Source organism: Leucoraja erinacea, chromosome 3 (assembly GCF_028641065.1).
Source record: "Leucoraja erinacea ecotype New England chromosome 3, Leri_hhj_1, whole genome shotgun sequence".
NCBI lineage: Eukaryota > Metazoa > Chordata > Chondrichthyes > Rajiformes > Rajidae > Leucoraja > Leucoraja erinaceus.
In genome coordinates, this window is record NC_073379.1 from 44,507,860 (window position 1) to 44,529,153 (window position 21,294).

At 40.4% G+C, this 21,294-nt stretch overlaps 1 protein-coding gene across 11 annotated transcripts in view; it reads left to right on the forward strand.

Annotated features, from left to right (window-relative positions):
• LOC129695547 (multiple PDZ domain protein) overlaps positions 1–21,294 on the forward strand; it is a 168,382-nt gene that overhangs the window by 18,313 nt on the left and 128,775 nt on the right. For 9 of the 11 annotated variants that reach the window (XM_055632583.1, XM_055632584.1, XM_055632594.1 and 6 more), the window contains exons 3-7: positions 1,617–1,783; positions 7,150–7,374; positions 10,837–10,973; positions 17,169–17,382; positions 19,698–19,826. In XM_055632583.1, the coding sequence (XP_055488558.1) occupies positions 1,617–1,783; positions 7,150–7,374; positions 10,837–10,973; positions 17,169–17,382; positions 19,698–19,826 (872 nt within the window). The remainder of the gene's footprint in view (positions 1–1,616; positions 1,784–7,149; positions 7,375–10,836; positions 10,974–17,168; positions 17,383–19,697; positions 19,827–21,294) is intronic. The other 2 variants (XM_055632590.1, XM_055632593.1) reach the window with 2 other exon arrangements.

Below are 21,294 nucleotides of genomic sequence, written 5' to 3' on the forward strand. Positions count from 1 at the left end.
TATGATGAAAGAATGGAGCGACTAGGCTTGTATTGACTGGAATTTAGATGAGAGGGGATCTTATAGAAACATATTAAATTATTGAGGGATTGGACACGCTAGACACAGGAAACTTGTTCCTGATGTTGGGGGAGTCCAGAACCAGGGGGCACAGTTTAAGAATAAGGGGTAAGCCATTTAGAACTGAGATGAGGAAACACATTTTCACACAGTTGTGAATTTGTGGAATTCTCTGCCACAGAAGGCAGTGGAGGCCGATTCACTTGATGCATTCAAAAGAGAGTTAGATAGAGATCTTGGGGCTAGTGGAATCAAGAGATATGCGGAGAAGGCAGGATCAGTGTACTGATTGTGGATGATCAGCCATGATCACATTGAAGGGCCGAATGGTCTACTCCTGCACCTAATGTCTATGTATCTATGTATCCTTCACAAAGGAAGAGATGTTAAGTAATGGAATAGCAAGGGAGAATAAAACAGTAGAACTAGGTATGTATAAAATATTTGTTTCATACTTAAAGGGTTGCTGAACTGTCAAAATAGAGAAATAAGCAGTCCAGATGGATGCTGTCTTCGGTCCCAACCCTCAGATTTCTGAAGCTATGAAAATATTATTTCTGCTGTGTAAGTTAATGGGTGAGGGCTGAAGCTGCCACCAACAAGGCAGATTGGTTGCTACCAGTTGTTCAACAATTAAATAATAATTCAGGATACAATTGCCATTTACAAAATAATGGCTTATAAATTAAAATAAACTTTACTGAGTACTTTGTAGTTTGTGTGCAGATAGATTTGTGTTTCTTTCAAAGTCTCTCACTGTTTGCAGCGGACATGCATCTCTGTTTCTCTAGTTAATGGCTAACGATAACCATGTTAAGGATTTACCTGGACCAAAATAATTGCACACGTTCATGAAGCCATTTTACCTCACCTCATTAGTATTCAGGAATGGGCAATAAATGCTGACCATGTTGTGATCATCAGTAAATTAAAAATTGTACGAATGCTCAAAGGGCAATGATATATAAATAATTGAAAAAAAACACATAATAGCAGCCAGCAAAATTGGAAGTCCATGGAATTAGAAAAAATAAGTGGCAGCATGAATACAAAAACTAGGTAAGACACGGAATGCAGAGTGATGTGGTAAGTGATTCCTCAGACTGGAATGATTTTGCAGTTATGTTTGGAGGACTTTGGATTGACAATAATTGTAATCTTTGATGTAAATGAATGAACTGTGGAGCATAATTTTAGTTTATCAAAGACATGACACTTGATAATTAGTAAGTTAGGGGAACCCATGGTAAAAGACAATAGGTGAAAGAGTAGGCCATTCGGCCCTTCAAGCCAGCACCACCATTCAATGTGATCATGGCTGATCATCCACAATCAGTACCCCGTTCCTGCCTTCTCCCCATATCCCCTGACTCCGCTATCTTCAAGAGCCCTATCTAGCTCTCTCTTGAAAGTGGCCTCTGATATTTTGGAGATAACAGCTTCTTCATATATCAGCAATGTTGCACTTCTACAAAATCAGGAAAAAAATATTGTTGAGCTAGTCACATTTAAAATCACACATACTAAACTTGCAAAAAAATGAATTGTATTTGCAGATACCCAACGCACTTTGCTGGCCGTAGAGCGGTTACAGGCTAAACTACGAGAAAAAGGGGATGCTGCAAATGAAGAGAAGCTGAGCTTATTGAGATCTGTGCTGCAGAGCCCTCTCTTCAACCAGATCCTGAACCTGCAGAGCTCTGTTCAACAGTTAAAAGATCAGGTGAGATCCAACCCTATGTTAAAGGGTATTAAAATTGACTTTTTAATAGTGGTGATAGCATTTAATTACAGACTGTAATTGAGTGTGCCATGGTCAATGCACATTTCCAGGAGCATTGTATATCCATAGAAAGGCATTATTCTTGCACAAAGAGTCGAATAAGTTATGTACCTTACATTTAATCTTTCTTTGATTTGGTTCAAATGAGCATAAATAAAATGAATACATTTTGACATGAGGTTACAGCTTGTTATATTTCCTATTCATCCTGGTAATTGTTATTTAATTATTCAGATAAGCAATGTTTCCTCTTTCCTTGACTTTTGCAAATTCAGAAGTTATTGTTAGTTGGCTTCAGATACTGGTGCATAAATTTCTATGTAATTTAAAAATCCACTCAACTACAGAGGCAATCCATATTCTCATGACAGATCCTTAACCTCAAGTACAGCGTTTCTTTTCTATTTTTGACTGCCAAACCTACGTTGATTTGATCATTTTCGACTCAAATAAACTTGTAAATAATAAACTAATAAAGTGTGATGAACTTGCATTTTGTAACAATGTAAAAATAATACTGTGGCAGGAACACCGTACAGCAAATGCTGGGAGTTTTAATTATAAATGAAGTACTGGAAATACTATGTTGCTCAGGAAGCATTCGAGGGAAACCTTAGCACCTCGAGTCAATGACATTTGTCAAAACATTATCATCTTTATTTCTCTATTGTTTAGTGTGTATAACACCTTATTGTTCTAATGAAAATGCATTACTTCATTAATTTTGTTTAACTTTCTACGTCTATCAGTAGTCTTGTATGTTTAAATGAGATTACCTCTTACTTATTTAAAGTGAGTGTAGACTAAACTCCAGTGAATATATACTAAACTCCACGAGTATAGACCAATCTTAATCCTTTCTCAGAAGTCAAAGGATCATTCTTGCTTATTGATGCTGCATGTTTTCAATGCAAGAAAATGGTCCTTCAGTTGACGAGACCAGAGCTGTGGTCATTACTCCAAATTAGGTCTTGCCAATGTCTCATTCAAGAAGTCTTGTGTTCTTTGGGTCTAGAAAACTCATCTATAGACTGCACTATCCATACTGAACAGCATTTTCGTGAATGCAGCATTTTCTTCTAGTGAGATTAGAGTGTTAATGTCACAGAATCTTGAGAGATTTGGGCTCCTTGGTCCACAGGCATTTGTCTGAAAAAGTACATCAGCAATCTTAGTATCCAGTTGAGGACATTGCTGCAGTATCATGACATTGGCAAACCACTTTGTATATTGGGCTGTGATGGCAGCAGCGTGAGCTTTCATGGCTGCTAGTGGACTTTCCATTCTGGAAAGGAGAGGTCCAAGCACTACACAAAACCTTTTGCATGATTGGAGTTGAACGCCCATCCCATGTCATCTTAATCATTGCAAGGATGCATTAGAATTGAAGGAATTGGAAGGAGGGCTGGTAAGCAGACCGGCTGCGGGAGGGAGTGCACTACCTCGATGGTAGAGTGGGCGCTGGAGGCCCTGCAACAGCCTGTAGTATAGCTGGACCGGGTGCCGCTCCAAGCACATGGACTGGTTGCGGTCTAAAGCTGTGGAGCAACGGCGGAGGACACTGCGGCTACTTTGAACGATGAAATGGAGGCAAACATGGCTGCACCGGGATTATATGCACAATGATTTTCACAATGTAATGTTTAATTGCATATGTGACAATAAATATCCATTCAATGAATTAATATATCCTCCTATAGGCTGTTATTTTGCCATGATCTCATTCTCCGAGGAGTTGCTCTAGGGATGATCAGTGCCTGTTTCTCCATTGTTGGAACATTGAAACTGCTTTTTGTGAAGAGTGTGTGTGTTTAAATGTACAGTTCCTGGTTTCCTCTTATATTTGCTGCATATTATGCACTTGTTATCTAAATCTGTGCACATGTAGCTTGATATTGCGTTACAATGTTGTGCGATTCTTGCTGTTAAAAGGAGCTGGCTATTAATTTAGACCACTGTAAGAAGTTATTCTGGAGCTCTGCTCATGTGACTGCAAATGAGATTCATTAAAGATTTAGTGGCAACTATCTAAATATCCTTGTTAATGTAGTAAACACATCCATGCTTTGTACTGGAAGTCTCATGAGGCCTCACTGTGCAGAAGAAACAATTTATTTCTGGTTTTTGAGTTACATTTTGCAGAACAAAATGATCAAGTGAATCTATGGAACAGAAATTGGAAGCAGTATCAGGCAGTCAAAAAACTACTGCCTGGAATGTGTCTTATCTCAACAGATTGCACTGTTTAAATGAGTGGAATTCCATTTGAATTGTAAACCAAATTCCTCGCTTCCCTTTCTTAGACAGTAGCTCACAGTATAAGGACATAGGTAGGACATTCAACCTCTCGCATCTTTTCTTATGCAAAGCTGTATCTCAGCTTCATGTACAGTATCCAGTTTTGATCTCTAACCTGCGAAACCCATAGCTGATTTTCAGATTTAATGTTCAATCAAGATCTAAAACTAAAAATCGTGTCATTCTCTCTTCATTCTTTTTTGAAATATCAAACTGTTATCTTAATACCTTCTCCTGCCGTCTCCTTTACTTTTACCTCCCAATGATTATGAGGAGCACATAGACTTTGCTACAAAACTGAGGCATCTGCCTATGCTATCATTCTATTCATAGGTTTTCTGAGATTGTGACTAATTTCCCACCCAAATATGTAAGAACCTCCCCGTTTTTGCATCTGGTTTTCGAGGAGATACGTTTCAAAGGCAGAATGACACACACACACACACACACACACACACACACACACACACACACACACACACACACACACACACACACACACACACACACACACACACACACACACACACACACACACACGTTTTATGTGTCATTCATAATTGTTACTGTATGTCGTGTTGTTACTTGCGAGCGGAGCACCAAGGCAAATTCCTTGTATGTGTACATACATGGCCATTAAACTTATTCATTCAAAACCTGTAAATTCATATCCATTTTTCCTGGAACTCCATGTTTGAGTCTTCCAGTCAGATGTTTAGTCATGCCACATTACCAGAATAGCTTTATCCATCCATTCTATTTTAAGTCAAGATAATCTGTTTCTTCAAATCCTTGTTAACCTGTCTGCAGCCTTTGACGTAGTTAACTATAGTGCCTTCTTCTAATGTCTCTGTAGTTATCCAATTTGGTGGGATCTCACTTTGTTTTATTCATATCGACCTAGAGAATCAAAAAACAATGTTTTTTCTTCCCTTACGTGCACTTTTATTATTAGTATTGAACAATGATCTATTTTTGGCACTCTTAAATTTTTCAGCTGTATCTTACCCTCAAAAGTATCAAAAGAAACTTGGTATAAATTACAATATGTGCCAATAAGACATGTGTACCCAATCAAGTGCTCTCTTGACTTAGGCTTCTATACGTTAAATTATCTTTGCATCTCTCATTTCACTCCCCGTGACTAAGCCTATTCATTCACTTGTCCCTTTAAACTAGTCAAAAAGTTCAACTTAGCAGGTGGCTCAGCAGCAAGTGAGTAAAGGCACCATAGAATTCAAGCTTACAGTTGCTGACTCTGATATTGATATAACGTGTAATGTGAAATTTAGCTTAGAAGTAGGGGCCCGGTAATTAGATTGCCCAACATTTATTGACTGCTTGATTATTTACTCATTTATTTAATGCTTGATTATCAACAATGACTAGTTGTAGCATCTAGACAATTATGTTCTCCATGATTGATGATAACCCTTACTATCAAAGTTATTCCACGGACATTTGGCACATTGGTACAGGTAGTTCCGCTACACCACAATTTATTATAACACGATTTTGATTGACTAGAAAATGAATTACGTTACTTTGGAAATTGACGAGCTGGAAAAAAAAATGCTGTCTGGGAAAATAACAGTCCAGGGGAAAAAACCTGTGTCACCTCTATGCAGTAATTAGACACTATTGACTCCTAAGAACACAGTCTATGTTTCACCACAGGTAGCCATTGAAATTGACCAATTGCTTCTATTAACACTTACACTTATGCATGCTGCTCCATTAGACAGTGTAACATACGGCCTTAAATATTTTTAATTTGCAGTGATGAAAATAAATTTATAGCTATTTAAATGAGAATCCTACTGGGGAATAAAAAGTTGTTACAGTGAAGCTGGAACAGTCTAGCCCCAACCCCCTTTTCCCTATTGACACATGTCTTCAGAGCATGATATTCTGTAACCCCAGAATTCTTAAAAATATAACTACAGAGTTATAGCACGATCACGTGTAAAATCATTGTTCTCTTAGAGTCATAGAGTGATACAGTGTGGGAAATAGGCCCTTCAGCCCACTCGCCCACACCAGCCAACAATGTCCCAGCTATACTAGTCCCACTTGCCTGCGCTTAGTCCATATCCCTCCAAACCTGTCCTATCCATGTACCTGTCTAACTGTTTCTTAAATGATGGGATAGTCCCAGCCTCAACTATCTCATCTGGCAGCTTGTTCCATACACCCACCACCCTTTGTGTGAAAAGATTCCCCCTCGGATTCCTATTAATTATTTTCCCCTTCACCTTGAACCTATGTCCTCTGGTCCTCGATTCCCCTACTCTGGGCAAAATACACTGTGCATCTATCTATTCCTCATGATTTTGTATACCTCCATAAAATCTCCCTTCATCCTCCTGATGCCCAGAACTGAACACATTTTTCTAAATGTGGTATCACCAATGTCTTGTACAACTGCAACATGACCTCCCAACTTCTATACTCAATACTCTGACTGATGAAGGCCAAAGTACCAATTACATTTTTCATTTCTGTGCAACGTTTACTTTGCACTTGCAATATGAAGCATCCACTTGATAATCAACTAGATTCTATCTTCAATCTGGCCTCCATCTGCGTATTATTGTTTGAGAGACTTTTCGGTATTGCCTTTTTTTGGTTTATTGCTGGGTGTAGTAAATTTTTTGACTGTGTACTACAGATATGAATACTTCAGGGTTATTCTATATCCTGTCCATTATTTGTTCCAGTTTTTGCTAAACATTGCTAAACATTCTTCAGAAATTTGCTGCATTGCCAAAAAATCAGTGTTCTCATTTGAAGAGCACATTTATGTGTTATGTTCACTTAACATATTAAATCTGAAAGAGTATCTTTAGTGAACTAAAAACAGTAAATACACAGAAGATTAGTAAGGATCTGGAAAGAGTGATGCTTTGGCTACTGATGTTTCATCACAAATTATAGTTTTGTTTCAGGTTTCTCTTTTTAACTATATGTTGGTGCAATTACTGTGCTATTTGTTACTTTTTAAATAGGTGAATATCACACCATCTTCTGTACGCTCAAACATTGATCTTTCTCAAGCATCTGGTTCACCTGTCACTTTGGCTTCTTCTCCGCTAAATGAATCCTACATGATTGCTCAACAGAATGGAATTAAAGAAGTTGATCAAGAACCTCCAGTGCAGCCTGGTTCCCCTTATGTTAACGGCAAGCAGCCCAATGAAGAGTTTGAGCAGATTTTGAGAAAAATGTCTCATGTAAGAGGATGTCTTGTTACATTTAATGCAGCTGTTAGACAAATGAGATCCTATGTAATGTATAGTTTAAATTAATTGCACAGCTCATTTTCAAACTTGTCGCTTTTGTGAACCAAATAACTCATCTCAGCAGTCTGAAGAAGGGTTTCGGCCCGAAACGTTGTATCCTCCCCTTCCTCAGCCCCCCTGCTGTCTCCTCCCATCCCCCAGCCTTCTGGCTACTCCTCCTTTTCCCTTTCTTGTCCCCGCCCACCCCCGCCCCCGATCAGTCTGAAGAAGGGTTTTGGCCCGAAACGTTGCCTATTTCCTTCGCTCCATAGATGCTGCTGCACCCGCTGAGTTTCTCCAGCTTTTTTGTGTAACCTCCAACTCATCTCAGCATGTTTGTGATATAACCATATAACCATATAACAATTACAGCACGGAAACAGGCCATATCGGCCCTACAAGTCCGTGCCGAACAACTTTTTTCCATTAGTCCCACCTGCCTGCACTCATACCATAACCCTCCATTCCCTTCTCATCCATATGCCTATCCAATTTATTTTTAAATGATACCAACGAAGCTCATTCCACACCGCTACCACTCTCTGAGTAAAGAAGTTTCCCCTCATGTTACCCCTAAACCTCTGTCCCTTAATTCTGAAGTCATGTCCTCTTGTTTGAATCTTCCCTATTCTCAAAGGGAAAAGCTTGTCCACATCAACTCTGTCTATCCCTCTCATCATTTTAAAGACCTCTATCAAGTCCCCGCTTAACCTTCTGCACTCCAGAGAATAAAGACCTAACTTATTCAACCTATCTCTGTAACTTAGTTGTTGAAACCCAGGCAACATTTTAGTAAATCTCCTCTGTACTCTCTCTATTTTGTTGACATCCTTCCTATAATTGGGCGACCAAAATTGTACACCATACTCCAGATTTGGTCTCACCAATGTCTTGTACAATTTTAACATTACATCCCAGCTCTAAAAGTCAATGCTCTGATTTATAAAGGCTAGCATACCAAAAGCTTTCTTTACCACCCTATCTATATGAGATTCCACCTTCAAGGAACTATGCACGGTTATTCCCAGATCCCTCTGTTCAACTGTATTCTTCAATTCCCTACCATTTACCATGTACGTCCTATTTTGATTTGTCCTGCCAAGGTGTAGCACCTCACATTTATCAGCATTAAACTCCATCTGCCATCTTTCAGCCCATTTTTCTAAATGGCCTAAATCACTCGGTAGACTTTGGAAATCCTCTTCATTATCCACAACACCCCCTATCTTGGTATCATCTGCATACTTACTAATCCAATTTACCACCTCTTCATCCAGATCATTGATGTACATGATAAACAACAAAGGACCCGACACAGATCCCTGAGGCACCCCACTAGTCACCTGCCTCCAACCCGACAAACAGCCATCCACTATTACCCTCTGGCTTCTCCCATTCAGCCACTGTTGAATCCATCTAGCTACTCCTGCATTTATACCCAACAGTTTAACCTTCTTAACCAACCTTCCATGAGGAACCTTGTCAAAGGCCTTACTAAAGTCCATATAGACAACATCCACTGCTTTACCCTCGTCAATTTCCCTAGTAACCTCTTCAAAAAATTCAAGAAGATTAGTCAAACATGACCTTCCAGGCACAAATCTATGTTGACTGTTCCTAATCAGACCCTGTTTATCCAGATGCTTATATATCTTATCTCTAAGTATCCTTTCCATTAATTTGCCCACCACTGAAGTCAAACTAACAGGTCTATAATTGCTAGGTTTACTCTTAGAACCCTTTTTAAACAATGGAACAACATGCGCAGTACACCAATCCTCGGGGGGCTATTCCCGTTTCTAATGACATTTGAAATATTTCTGTCATAGCCCCGGCTATTTCTACACTAACTTCCCTCAATGTCCTAGGGAATATCCTGTCAGGACCTGGAGACTTATCCACTTTTATATTTTTCAAAAAGTGTTAGTACTTCTTTTACTTTGAAACTCATAGTATCCATAGCTACTCTACTAGTTTCCCTTACCTCACATAATTCAATATCCTTCTCCTTGGTGAATACCGAAGAAAATAAATTGTTCAATATCTCCCCCATCTCTTTTGGCTCTTCAGATAGCTGCCCACTCTGTCTCTCCAATGGACCAATTTTATCCCTCGTTATCCTTTTGCTATTAATATAGTTGTAGAAACCCTTTGGATTTACTTTCACCTTACTTGCCAAAGCACCCTCATATCTTTTAGCTTTTCTAATTTCTTTCTTAAGATTCTTTTTACATTCCTTATACTCCACAAGCACCTCATTTACTTCATGCTGCCTATAATTATTGTAGATCTCCCTCTTTTTCCAAACCGTGTCCAATTTCCCTTGAAAACCAGGGCTCTTTCCAATTTTTACTGTTTCCTTTCAACCGAACAGGAACATAAAGATTCTGTACTCTTAAAATTTCCCCTTAAATGTCCTCCATTTCTCTTCTACATCTTTCCCATAAAACAAAATGTCCCAGTTCACACCTTTTAAATCATCTCGCATCTCATCAAAGTTAGCCTTTCTCCAATCAAAAATCTCAACCCAGTTCTGACCTTCTCCATAATTATATTGAAACTAATGGTATTGTGATCACTGGACCCGAAGTGCTCCCCAACGCATACCTCCGCCACCTGTCCCGTCTCATTTCCTAACAGGAGGTGCAGCACTGCCCCTCCTCTAGTAGGTACCTCTATGTATTGCTGCAAAGAACTATCCTGCACACATTTTACAAACTCCAAACCATCCAGCCCATTTACAGAATGTGTTTCCCAGTCTATGTGTGGAAAGTTGAAATCTCCCACAATCACTACCTTGTGCTTACTACTAATAATTGCTATCTCCTTACATATTTGCTCTTCCAATTCTCGTTCCCCATTTGGCGGTCTATAATGCACCCCTATAAGTGTTGCTACACCTTTCCCACTTCTCAGGTCCACCCAAATAGCCTCCCTAGATGAGCCCTCCAATCTATCCTGCCAAAGCACTGCTGTAATATCTTCCCTGACTAGCAATGCAACACCTCATATGCATTGAGGCAACTATTTTACAACTAAATGGATTATTTGTATTAAGTATCAAATAATGTTAACAGTATAGGAAACTATTTAGCTTCTTTTCACATATTACCAAATCTCTTATGATTTTGACAAAGTTGGTGTCATGTTAGGAGATTGCTTTCTCACAGCATCAGATCTCAACTTGTATCCTTGACTACTCTAATGAAAAAGTAATTTGTTTGATGAATTGATCTTTAGACCACACTGAGGTTGATCCAAATTTGCCAAGTTGAAATGTTGTCCCTCAGCTTTACCATTTGCAATTTTTATATGGGTGCACACACCTTTTGTAGAACTTCTGAACTGATATAACTTGCTATGTGGTGAACAATTTGTCTCTGTTAGCAATGAGCAGAATCTCTTTTTCATCAGGGCCGACCAGTTGAATACATAAATCTGGTGAAACCTCCCTGTGGTTTGGGGTTCAGTGTAGTAGGACTCAAGAGTGAACATAAAGGAGAACTGGGGATCTTTGTCCAGGAAATCCAAGAAGGCAGTGTATCTGCAAGGTAAGATATTTTTAGGCATTGCCATCAACTTTAAATGTTTTATTGGTTTTAAAATGTCCTATGATTGCCAAACAAATTGTTCTGAGCATCTTTATGAATTCTTATGTTAATATATCAGAAGTTGTAAATAGCCTCAAATATTTTAGTAAAAATCTGTGATTTTCAATGTTAATATATCAGCAACCGGTAATAAACCTTTTTATTGATATATTGATTTACTGATCATATATGCATCTTAATTTTTTCAGTTCAGCTGTGAATTGGGTGACAACATAGCTATTTTCTAGGTCTCACATCTTTCCTCTGAAGCACTTCCATTGTTTTTTTTAGAACCAAAATTAAAAGACAAGTCATTCAGGACCAATTCTGCTCTGACGTGATGCAGTTCATGATTCGCAAAGTTGGTGCAATAAAGGAATTGCCAAGGATTGTAAATTGCTTCTGCTGTTTGTGATTTATTTTAATATTACAGTGGTGGTATTGTCAGATTATATTTATGGATTACAGCACCAACCTTGAAGAAGGGTTTCGGCCCGAAACGTTGCCTATTTACTTCGCTCCATAGATGCTGCTGCACCCTCTGAGTTTCTCTAGCTTTTTTGTGTACCTTAGTCAAATTACTGTTGCCTTTGATGTTTTGTAACTGGGATCAGATCTTTAGAGATCCTTTATGATTTCTCTCTGGCCATTTCCTGCCACATTTTTTATGTTAGGGAAGTGAAGGGGCATTAGACACCCTGGCATCATTAATATCTAATATCTGCGCTTACGACTTTGTGGATCAGGATTTGAAACTTGCTGCTGCTAAATCTCTGGACCCACTCACTGACAATGGAAGTTCACTTGCAGCAGTACTGAGAGATTAGTCAACCAAAACACTTATCTTTTGTGAAATCGTCGCCAGCCATTCTTTGAAGTGGCACCCTGACACATTTGGTGCAGAATCAGTGTTACGGATGTGATGTATTGATTGGATAACAAGTGTTATATTCAGAGCTGAAAGAATCACCTATCTTAAGATCCCATCAACTGGCACACTTGTTCAATTTGTAGAGTTGTCAAATACTGCCCATTCAAGAGTCCTTGGATTGTGATGGAATTGTCAATCAATTTTGGAGCATTTTTTGGGCAATAAGAATTATAAAAGTATACCACCTGGTAAGTTGTATTCAGATTCCCTGTCAAGCAAGAAGTGCAATTGGAGTATCTGGTACATTTGACATTTGGGCACGTGAACGATTTCTGAACAAACTAATTGGTGGAATTTCATGACCAGTAAGGGCTTAAATTGTAAAGTTTAATTTTACCTACTAGCTGCATCTTAGAACTAGGTCAGCAGGTAGTCTATAGTCTACCTGCTGTCCTAGACCCACTGCAGTTCGCCTACAGAGCCAACCGATCCACAGAGGACGCAGTCTCAACAACACTGAACCTCGTACTGTCACACCTTGATCGGAAAAATACTTATGCCAGGATCCTCTTCATAGACTTCAGCTCTGCTTTTAATACAATCATTCCGCAGCAGCTGGTGGAGAAGTTGGAGCTATTGGGGGTTGATGCTGGCACATGCAACTGGGTCCTGAACTTTCTATCGCAACGGCAGCAGACAGTCAGGGTGGGCAGTAGGACATCAAAAACCATAGCCGTGAGCACTGGCTCACCCCAAGGCTGTGTCCTAAGCCCCCTGCTGTTTAGTCTGCTGACACATGACTGTACTGCTAGACTCAACAACAACTTCATCAACAAGTTCGCTGATGACACAACAGTGGTGGGTCTCATCAGTGACAATGATGAATCGGCGTACAGGATGGATATGGAGCTGCTCACAGGTTGGTGCAAATCCCACAACCTCATTCTCAACGTGGTAAAAACTAAGGAGATGGTGGTTGACTTCAGGAGGGCGGGGAAACAACACCATACACCTCTGCACATCGATGGAGCTGATGTGGAAAGGGTCAGCAGCGTGAAGTTCCTAGGACTACACCTGTCAGATGACCTGACGTCCATGGCCAACACCACAGCACTGGTCAAGAGAGCCCAGCAGCGACTACACCCTCTCCGAAGACTATGTAAAGCAGGTCTCCCCACTACACACCTACGGACTTTTTATAGGGGGACAATCGAGAGCACATTGACCTACGGCATCACTTCCTGGTTCGGGAGCTGCAAGGCGTACGAACGGCACCAACTAGACAGGATTGTGAAGACCGCCAGCAGGATTATTGGTGCTCCACTCCCTTTCCTGCTGGACTTATACAGGAAGAGATGTATCAGCAGAGCCATCTCCATCATCAAAGACCCCTACCACCCATTGCATCACATATTCTCCATCCTGCCATCTGGGAAGAGGTACAGGAGCATTAGCTGCAAAACCAGCAGGATGCTCCTCAGCTTCTTCCCGCAGGCTATAAGACTGCTAAACGGACTTTGCCCCCTGCCAAAGTATCGCGCACCAACCACCAACCTGGACACACTGCAGCAGAGCCATTGTTGTGCCGCTGCCGATCGGAACGCCTGTTGAATGTTTAGTAGAGTGTTAAATTTGTTCATGATATATGTATTTTTATTTCTATTTATTTTTAATGCACACTGAATGGACACTGGTTGAGCAACGTTTTTTTGTTTCCTCTGGGTATGTGAATACTCAGGAAATGACAATAAAGATATACAATACAATACAATACAATGATTGGCATACTGTTATAGGTTGTAACACCGCGTTATGTGCAATTGTTGATGAGTGGCTAGAAAATCAGTGCAGGATTTAGCTTGGTATTTATATACCTGTGCTTCTTTCGTAAAAAAGTGCTTCTTTAGAAACAATCATGATTCCCAGGAATGGAGTATAAATTACAGGTTTAGTTATACATGTAAAAATCACATTGAATTGATTTTTTGTAAAACGAATGGTGCTTTTAACACAAGCAGGTCATTGAAGTAAAGATATTTAAATTTGCCTCTGGTTGGTAGCACATCTTACTCAGAGTCCCCCTCTGCTGCGCAGGACAAGAGGATTGTTCCCATCGATGAAAAATAAAAGAGTTATTAGTGTTTACAAAATGTTGGGATTCTCTCTCCTGAAGGCCACGCCCCTTCCGGAGGGACTATAAAACCCGGAAGTGTTGAGTGCCTCAGTCAGTCTCTGCAAGATGGGGGAGCGAGAGGGTCACGTCTCTCAGTCTGAGCTGTGAATAACACTGAACACATGTCTACTAAACTGTGAGTGGTTTTACTGACCTGTCAGTGCCCTTAATGTGGTTTGAAAATAAAGTTTGGAAATGCTAAAACTGCGTTGCCTTTGGTTTGGAAATGCTAAAGCTGTGTTGCCTGGTTTGGAAATGCTAAAGCTGTGTTGCCTTTGGTTTGGAAATGCTAAAGCTATGTTGCCTTTGGCTTGGAAATGCTAAATCTGTGTTGCCTTTGGTTTGGAAATGGTAAAGCTATGTTGCCGTTGGCTTGGAAATGCTAAAGTTGCCTTGCCTAATTAAATTGCCTTGCTTTCTATATAATTAAAAGTCTAATCTTGACCACTTCGTGTTTGCGCTTTATATTGATTTTAGAAATAAACGCTACCACGATTTTTGGCCATCTTACTCAGTCCCCCTCTGCTCATCAGGTGCTGAGGATTTTTCACATTGATGAAAAATAAAAGAGTTATTAGTGTTAAAAAATGTTGAGATTCTCTCTCCTAAAGGCCACGCCCCTTCCGGAGGTACTATAAAACCCTTCGGGTGGGGGAGGGACTAGAAAAGCCAGAAGTGTGGGCGTGCCTCAGTCTCTGCAAGATGGAGGAGGGAAAGGTCACGAATCGCTGTCTTTAGTGGCCTTGCACTACGCTTGAAATGGAATTTCAAGGAATAGAAACATAGAAATTAGGTGCAGGAGTAGGCCATTCGGCCCTTCGAGCCTGCACAGCCATTCAATATGATCATGGCTGATCATCCAACTCAGTATCCCGTACCTGCCTTCTCTCCATACCCTCTGATCCCTTTAGCCACAAGGGCCACATCTAACTCCCTCTTAAATATAGCCAATGAACTGGCCTCAACTACCCTCTGTGGCAGAGTTCCAGAGATTCACCACTCTCTGTGTGAATTTTTTTTTTCTCATCTCGGTTTTAAAGGATTTCCCCCTTATCCTTAAGCTGTGACCCCTTGTCCTGGACTTCCCCAACATTGGGAACAATCTTCCTGCATCTAGCCTGTCCAACCCCTTAAGAATTTTGTAAGTTTCTATACGTTCCCCTCTCAATCTCCTGAATTCTAGAGAGTATAAACCAAGTCTATCCAGTCTTTCTTCATAAGACAGACCTGCCATCCCAGGAATCAGTCTGGTGAACCTTCTCTGCACTCCCTCTATGGCAATAATGTCCTTCCTCAGATTTGGAGACCAAAACTGTACACAATACTCCAGGTGTGGTCTCACCAAGACCCTCTCCAACTGCAGTAGAACCTCCCTGCTCCTATACTCACATCCTTTTGCTATGAAAGCTAACATACCATTCGCTTTCTTCACTGCCTGCTGCACCTGCATGCCTACTTTCAATGACTGGTGTACCATAACACCCAGGTCTCGCTGCACCTCCCCTTTTCCTAACACCCCACTAATCACTGCCCGCCATTGTGAAAAGGACACGTTTACTCCTACTCTTTGCTTCCTGTTTGCCAGGCCAGTTCTCTATCCACATCAATACTGAACCCCCAATGCCGTGTGCTTTAAGTTTGTATACTAATCTCTTATGTGGAACTTGTCGAAAGTCTTCTGGAAGTCCAGATACACCACATCCACTGGTTCTCCCCTATCCATGCTACTAGTTACATCCTCGAAAAATTCTATAAGATTCTACAGACATGATTTCGCTTTCGTAAATCTATGCTGAGTTTGTCCAATGATTTCACCACTTTCCAAATGTGCTGCTATCCCATCTTTAATAACTGTTTCCCCACTACCGATGTTAGACTAACTGGTCTGTAATTCCCCGTTTTCTCTCTCCCTCCCTTCTTAAAAAGTGGGGTTACGTTTGCTACCCGCCAATCCTCAGGAACTACTCCCGAATCTAAAGAGTTTTGAAAGATTATTACTAATGCAACCACTATTTCTGGAGCTACTTCCTTAAGTACTCTGGGATGCAGCCTATCTGGCCCTGGGGTTTTATCGGCGTTTAATCCATTCAATTTACCCAACACCACTTCCCGACTAACCTGGATTTCACTCAATTCCTCCAACTCCTTTGACCCGCGGTCCCCTGCTATTTCCGGCAGATTATTTATGTCTTCCTTAGTGAAGACGGAACCAAAGTAGTTATTCAATTGGTCCGCCATATCCTTGTTCCCCATGATCAACTCACCTGTTTCTGACTGCAAGGGACCTACATTTGTTTTAACTAATCTCTTTCTTTTCACATATCTATAAAAACGTTTGCAGTCAGTTTTTATGTTCCCTGCCAGTTTTCTTTCATAATCTATTTTTCCTTTCCTAATTAAGCCCTTTGTCCTCCTCTGCTGGTCTCTGAATTTCTCCCAGTCCTCTGGTATGCTGCTTTTTCTGGCTAATTTGTACGCATCATCCTTCGCTTTGATACTATCCCTGATTTCCCTTGTTATCCACGGATGCACTACCTTCCCTGAATAGCCATGTCAACTGCCAGCTCACCAACCGTGAGTGAGTGAGCTGCCAGCACAACAGGCTTGAGTGACTGAGCAGCCAGCCCAAGAATCCATTTGGCACACAATGTCCATACTAGCCCTCTGGAAACCAGTCCCTTCAGCCCACAACAACCACACTAGCGCTCCAAAAAGCCCCCCCCCCCCCCCCCCCCCCCCCCACCCCCCCACTGGCCAGCAATATTGGAATTGGTGGAGAGGTGGAATATTGCGTTGGGGGACCAGCCCTCCCGTGTGATGCTGGGACCCAACGGGTCCCACTTAGTCTAGTATTATTTAAAGCTGATGCTGGAAAACCTGGTTCATTATGAGCAGATGGTTTATTTATATTTTTTTGGAATCAATATATCAAAACTGTCTAATGACGTTACATTAAAGTTTAAGTACCTGATCCATCAAAGCTACTTATGATTTTCATCAATTTTCTGGTTATTAAATTGTGTTTTTTGAAAGTCACAATAAGAGATAAACCTCATTAATGCACAAAGTGAAATAATTAAAATTAGGTATTCTTTCTTTGTTCTATTGATAGAGATGGCAAACTAAAAGAAGCAGACCAAATCCTTGCTATCAATAGACAGCCTCTGGACCAGAGTGTCACCCATCAACAGGCCATTGGCATCCTGCAGAAAGCTACTGAACAGGTTCAGTTGGTGATTGCCAGGGGATCCATTTCGCATTTATCCAGTCCAGTGATTTCACGTACACCATCAGATGCAAGTACACTTTCAGCACATTCTTCTACAGTAAGTGTAGCATGCTTCAGAGTCTAAGTAGATCCTAGAGGTTATATCTTATTTAATAACAAAGAAAGCAGCATAAAGAGGTCCAGTGTTTGTTTTCAGACTTTCTGGATTGCTCTTGCAAATATATGGGCTACCTTAATGTGCCAAATGCCCTGCATTATTGTGATTTTCTGAAATTAATTTGTTATTTGTATGATAAAGCATCATTTTGTAGAGTTTCTTGGGCTTTATTGGAATTATTTGAAGTATAAATTTTGCGTACACACCAATAACTGTTGCAAATGTTATTGTTGATTATTCAACATTCACACAAAGTTGTTAAGAATACACACATCTAATACATTGAATGTAACTGTTGCAGTTCTGATTTGTTTTCATTTGGGGAAATGTTATGTATAAAATAAAGATTAAGCCTTTGCATGCCTTACCATGTTGCTACTGTGAAAGGAAGCAAATAAAATGGGCAAGAGTCTAAGGTTCAAAAATCTACTCATTACACCTCTCCACCTAATTCATATCCTCATCATGTTATGCCCAAGGCATTTTTTTTTAAATTTGGAGTTAATTAATAGCAATAAAGGAGGTAAACTAAAAATAAATTAGCAATTCAGAAAGTAACCTATATTCAGGAAAATTGTTATTGGTAATCCGTCTTCTGCTTTTGTTAATTTTTAGCAGGGTGTTAGGGATTGTAAATTAAATAATATGTTGTGGCTTGGCATCACATGCTTCAGGTTAGAGCTCCCAATATGAATAATTATCTGTTCAATGGTTTATATTCATCATTCTGTGTGCCAAAACGATGTATCAATGACATGTATGTGTTAAAATTAAAATGTATATTTTTTAGGATTGATTTGTGACCATAGAACAGAATATTGAACTTGCTGTTCTCATTGCATCCAAACCTCAATTTAAGTCCTTGATTCCATCCTATCCTATGTTCAGTCCCAACCGCCTGACATTCAAGAAGCCTCACATTGCCTTCAATTCTTCCAATAGCTTTAAATTTATAAACCTCCATTGCCTCATATTTATCAGACATTCAGTCCTTTGAACACCATCACCCCACCACGAAGGTTCCAAGGCACTCAGTTTCTTCCTTGAACGGAGAGCCCATTTGATTTCCCTCCACTAATACTCTCCTTCATCTGACGGAACTTGTCTTCACCCTCAACAACTTTTTGGACCTCTCATTTTCTCCACTTAAAGGTGTGGCATTTGCATGGGCCCCAGCTATGCTTGCCTTATTGTTGGTTACGTTCAGCCATCCAAACATACACTGGCAACACCTCCAACTCTATTTTTGCTACAAAAACTGCATCAGGCTGCCTCCTTAATTTCATTAACTTCACCACTACTATCCTGCCCTCAAATTCATTTGGACTGTTTTTTTACCTCATCCTTTCCCATCATCTGTGACCAAACACTCCTTTTAGATGACACAAGGATTGATTTTTTTCATTTCTAGTATGCTGCATTTGGTGCTTGAGCTGTGTTTTTTGTCTATATTGACAAAGCTGATTGCAGCTTGGATAATCTCTTTGTGGAGCACCTGAAGTTTGTCAATGGCAGTGATCCTCAGCTTCCAATTGCCCATTCTTTATAGCATCTCTGTGTCCTTCTATACTTTTTCGTTGAGGTCCAATTTATGATTGAGGAACAGAACCTTATCCTTCATCTGGACATTTTGTAGCCTTTGGGACAAGCCTATTGAACCCACCATTTTCAGCTATGTTTAATTCTCTGTATCAGAATCTGTCAATTGTACTTCGCCTTTCCTCTCTTCACTGACTCGCCTGAACTGCAAAGCATTTCCTGCATGCAACCTTTTGGTTTCAGATCTGAACAATAGCTCTGACATATTTAAACATTTTTACATGTTCCACCTTTACATCACTCCACCTGCTTTTATTAAAAATCAACCACATGGCTCCTTAAACAACAGAATCACTATGGTAACCCTGGTTTCACCTTTGTTTCCCTTCCCTAGTTTTGAAGGGTTTTCAATATGAAACATTAACTCTGTTTCTCTTGCTCAGCATTTTCAGTTTTATCTCAGATTTTCAACACATGTTTTTTTTTAAAGATATTTCTTCTGTTTTGCATGAACTGAGAGTGATTTGCCATGAATTATCTGAAGTAATTTAATCAGTAAAGTTGAAGAAATTATTTTTTCTAAGTGATTTTTTTTATGGGTATCTTTGAATGCATTATTATTTGTGGGTATTATGACTGAATAATTCTAGTTTATGAATGTTAAGTTGTGGAATGGAGACTACATAATCATTATAGAATACGTCTATTCTCAACAGGTCAATTGGCAGATTGTTGAAAGTATAGAGTTGGTTAATGATGGCTCTGGTTTAGGATTTGGAATTGTAGGTGGAAGAACAACCGGTGTTGTTGTGAAGACTATTTTGCCTGGAGGAGTTGCTGACAGGGTAAGGAGCTAAATATACCATCAGTTGCATAATGTATTATGTCATTTCATCAATCCTGTTCGAATCTGCAGTGTTTGGGATGATCTGAGAGAATATTGTTCATTTTTCAGTAATCACAACGATTATTCACTCAGGAGTACTACTTCAGGGTGTTTGTTCAGGGTGCCATAAAAAATCCTGTCTATCACAGAGCTGCCCATATCCTATAGATGGTAAAAAGTAAAGCATCCACTAAACTCAATGTTCTTGATCCTATATCTTGGTTGCCAATTGTGTGTAAGTGCAGGCATAGAATATGAAAGCAATAATTGGTCATACAGTTGTTTGCTAATCCTTGTGCAAACCTTTAAGGGCCTGTCACACTTGGGTGTCATTTACGCGACATCTTAAAAATTGGTTGGCGCGTCGTGACACGCGCATGACATACATGACGCGCGCATGGCGCGTGGTGGCTTATGCAGCGGCAGCGCCCCAAGATTTTGGGATGCTCAAAATCCTCGCGCGCCACCTGAGTGACGTGCAAATGACGCCCAAGTGGGATAGGTCCTTTACTCTGAGTGATTGCTTTGAGGATGATAAGTGCATGTATGACATTTAGAGTCATGCAACACGGAAACAGGCTCTTTAGTCTAACTCACCCATTTTGACCTAGATGCCCCATTTAAGCTGGTTCCATTTGCCTGTATTTGGCCCCATAACCTTCTAAATGTGTCTTTTAAATGTGTAAGAAGGAACTGCAGATGCTGGTTTAAACCGAAGAAGGACACAAAAAGCTGGAGTAACTCATCGGGTCAGGCAGCATCTCTGGAGAGAAGGAATGGGTGACGTTTCTGGTCAAAACCCTTCTTCAGACTAGTTAGGGAATAGGGTAACGAGAGACATAGATGATGATGTGAAGAGATAAAGAACAATGAATTAAAGATATTCAAAAAAGTAACAAAAGGAAACAGGTCAGCGTAAGCTTTTTGTAGGGTGAAAATGAGAAGCTAGTGTGACGGGTGGAGGAGGGGTACAGAGAGAGGGAATGCCGGGGTTACCTGAAGTGAGAGAAATCAGTATTAATACCACTGGGCTGTAAGCTGCCCAAGCGAAATATGAGATGCTGTTCCTCCAATTTACATTTATCTTCACTCTGACAATGGAGGAGAAGAGGACAGAAAGGTCTGTGTAGGAATAGGAAAGAGAATTGAAGTGTCCAGCAAATGATGCTGCTGCTGTCGCCCCATATCTCACCTCCACCCCCCCACGGGCCTCCAACAGGGACTCCGCCGACCCTCACCTCTCCACCGCCCACCAGCGGGCCGGAGCCGCCGCCTCGCCTGTTCCAGGCTCAGCACCAGGTCCATAGTCTCCATGATGCACACTGACAGCACGTGGTCTGAATCTGCTGTGTCCTACTGCTCCTCCCCCTCCTACAGGGAACCTCAGTAGTGATGGTTGTTCTCCTTTCCCCTCTTAACCAGGTTAC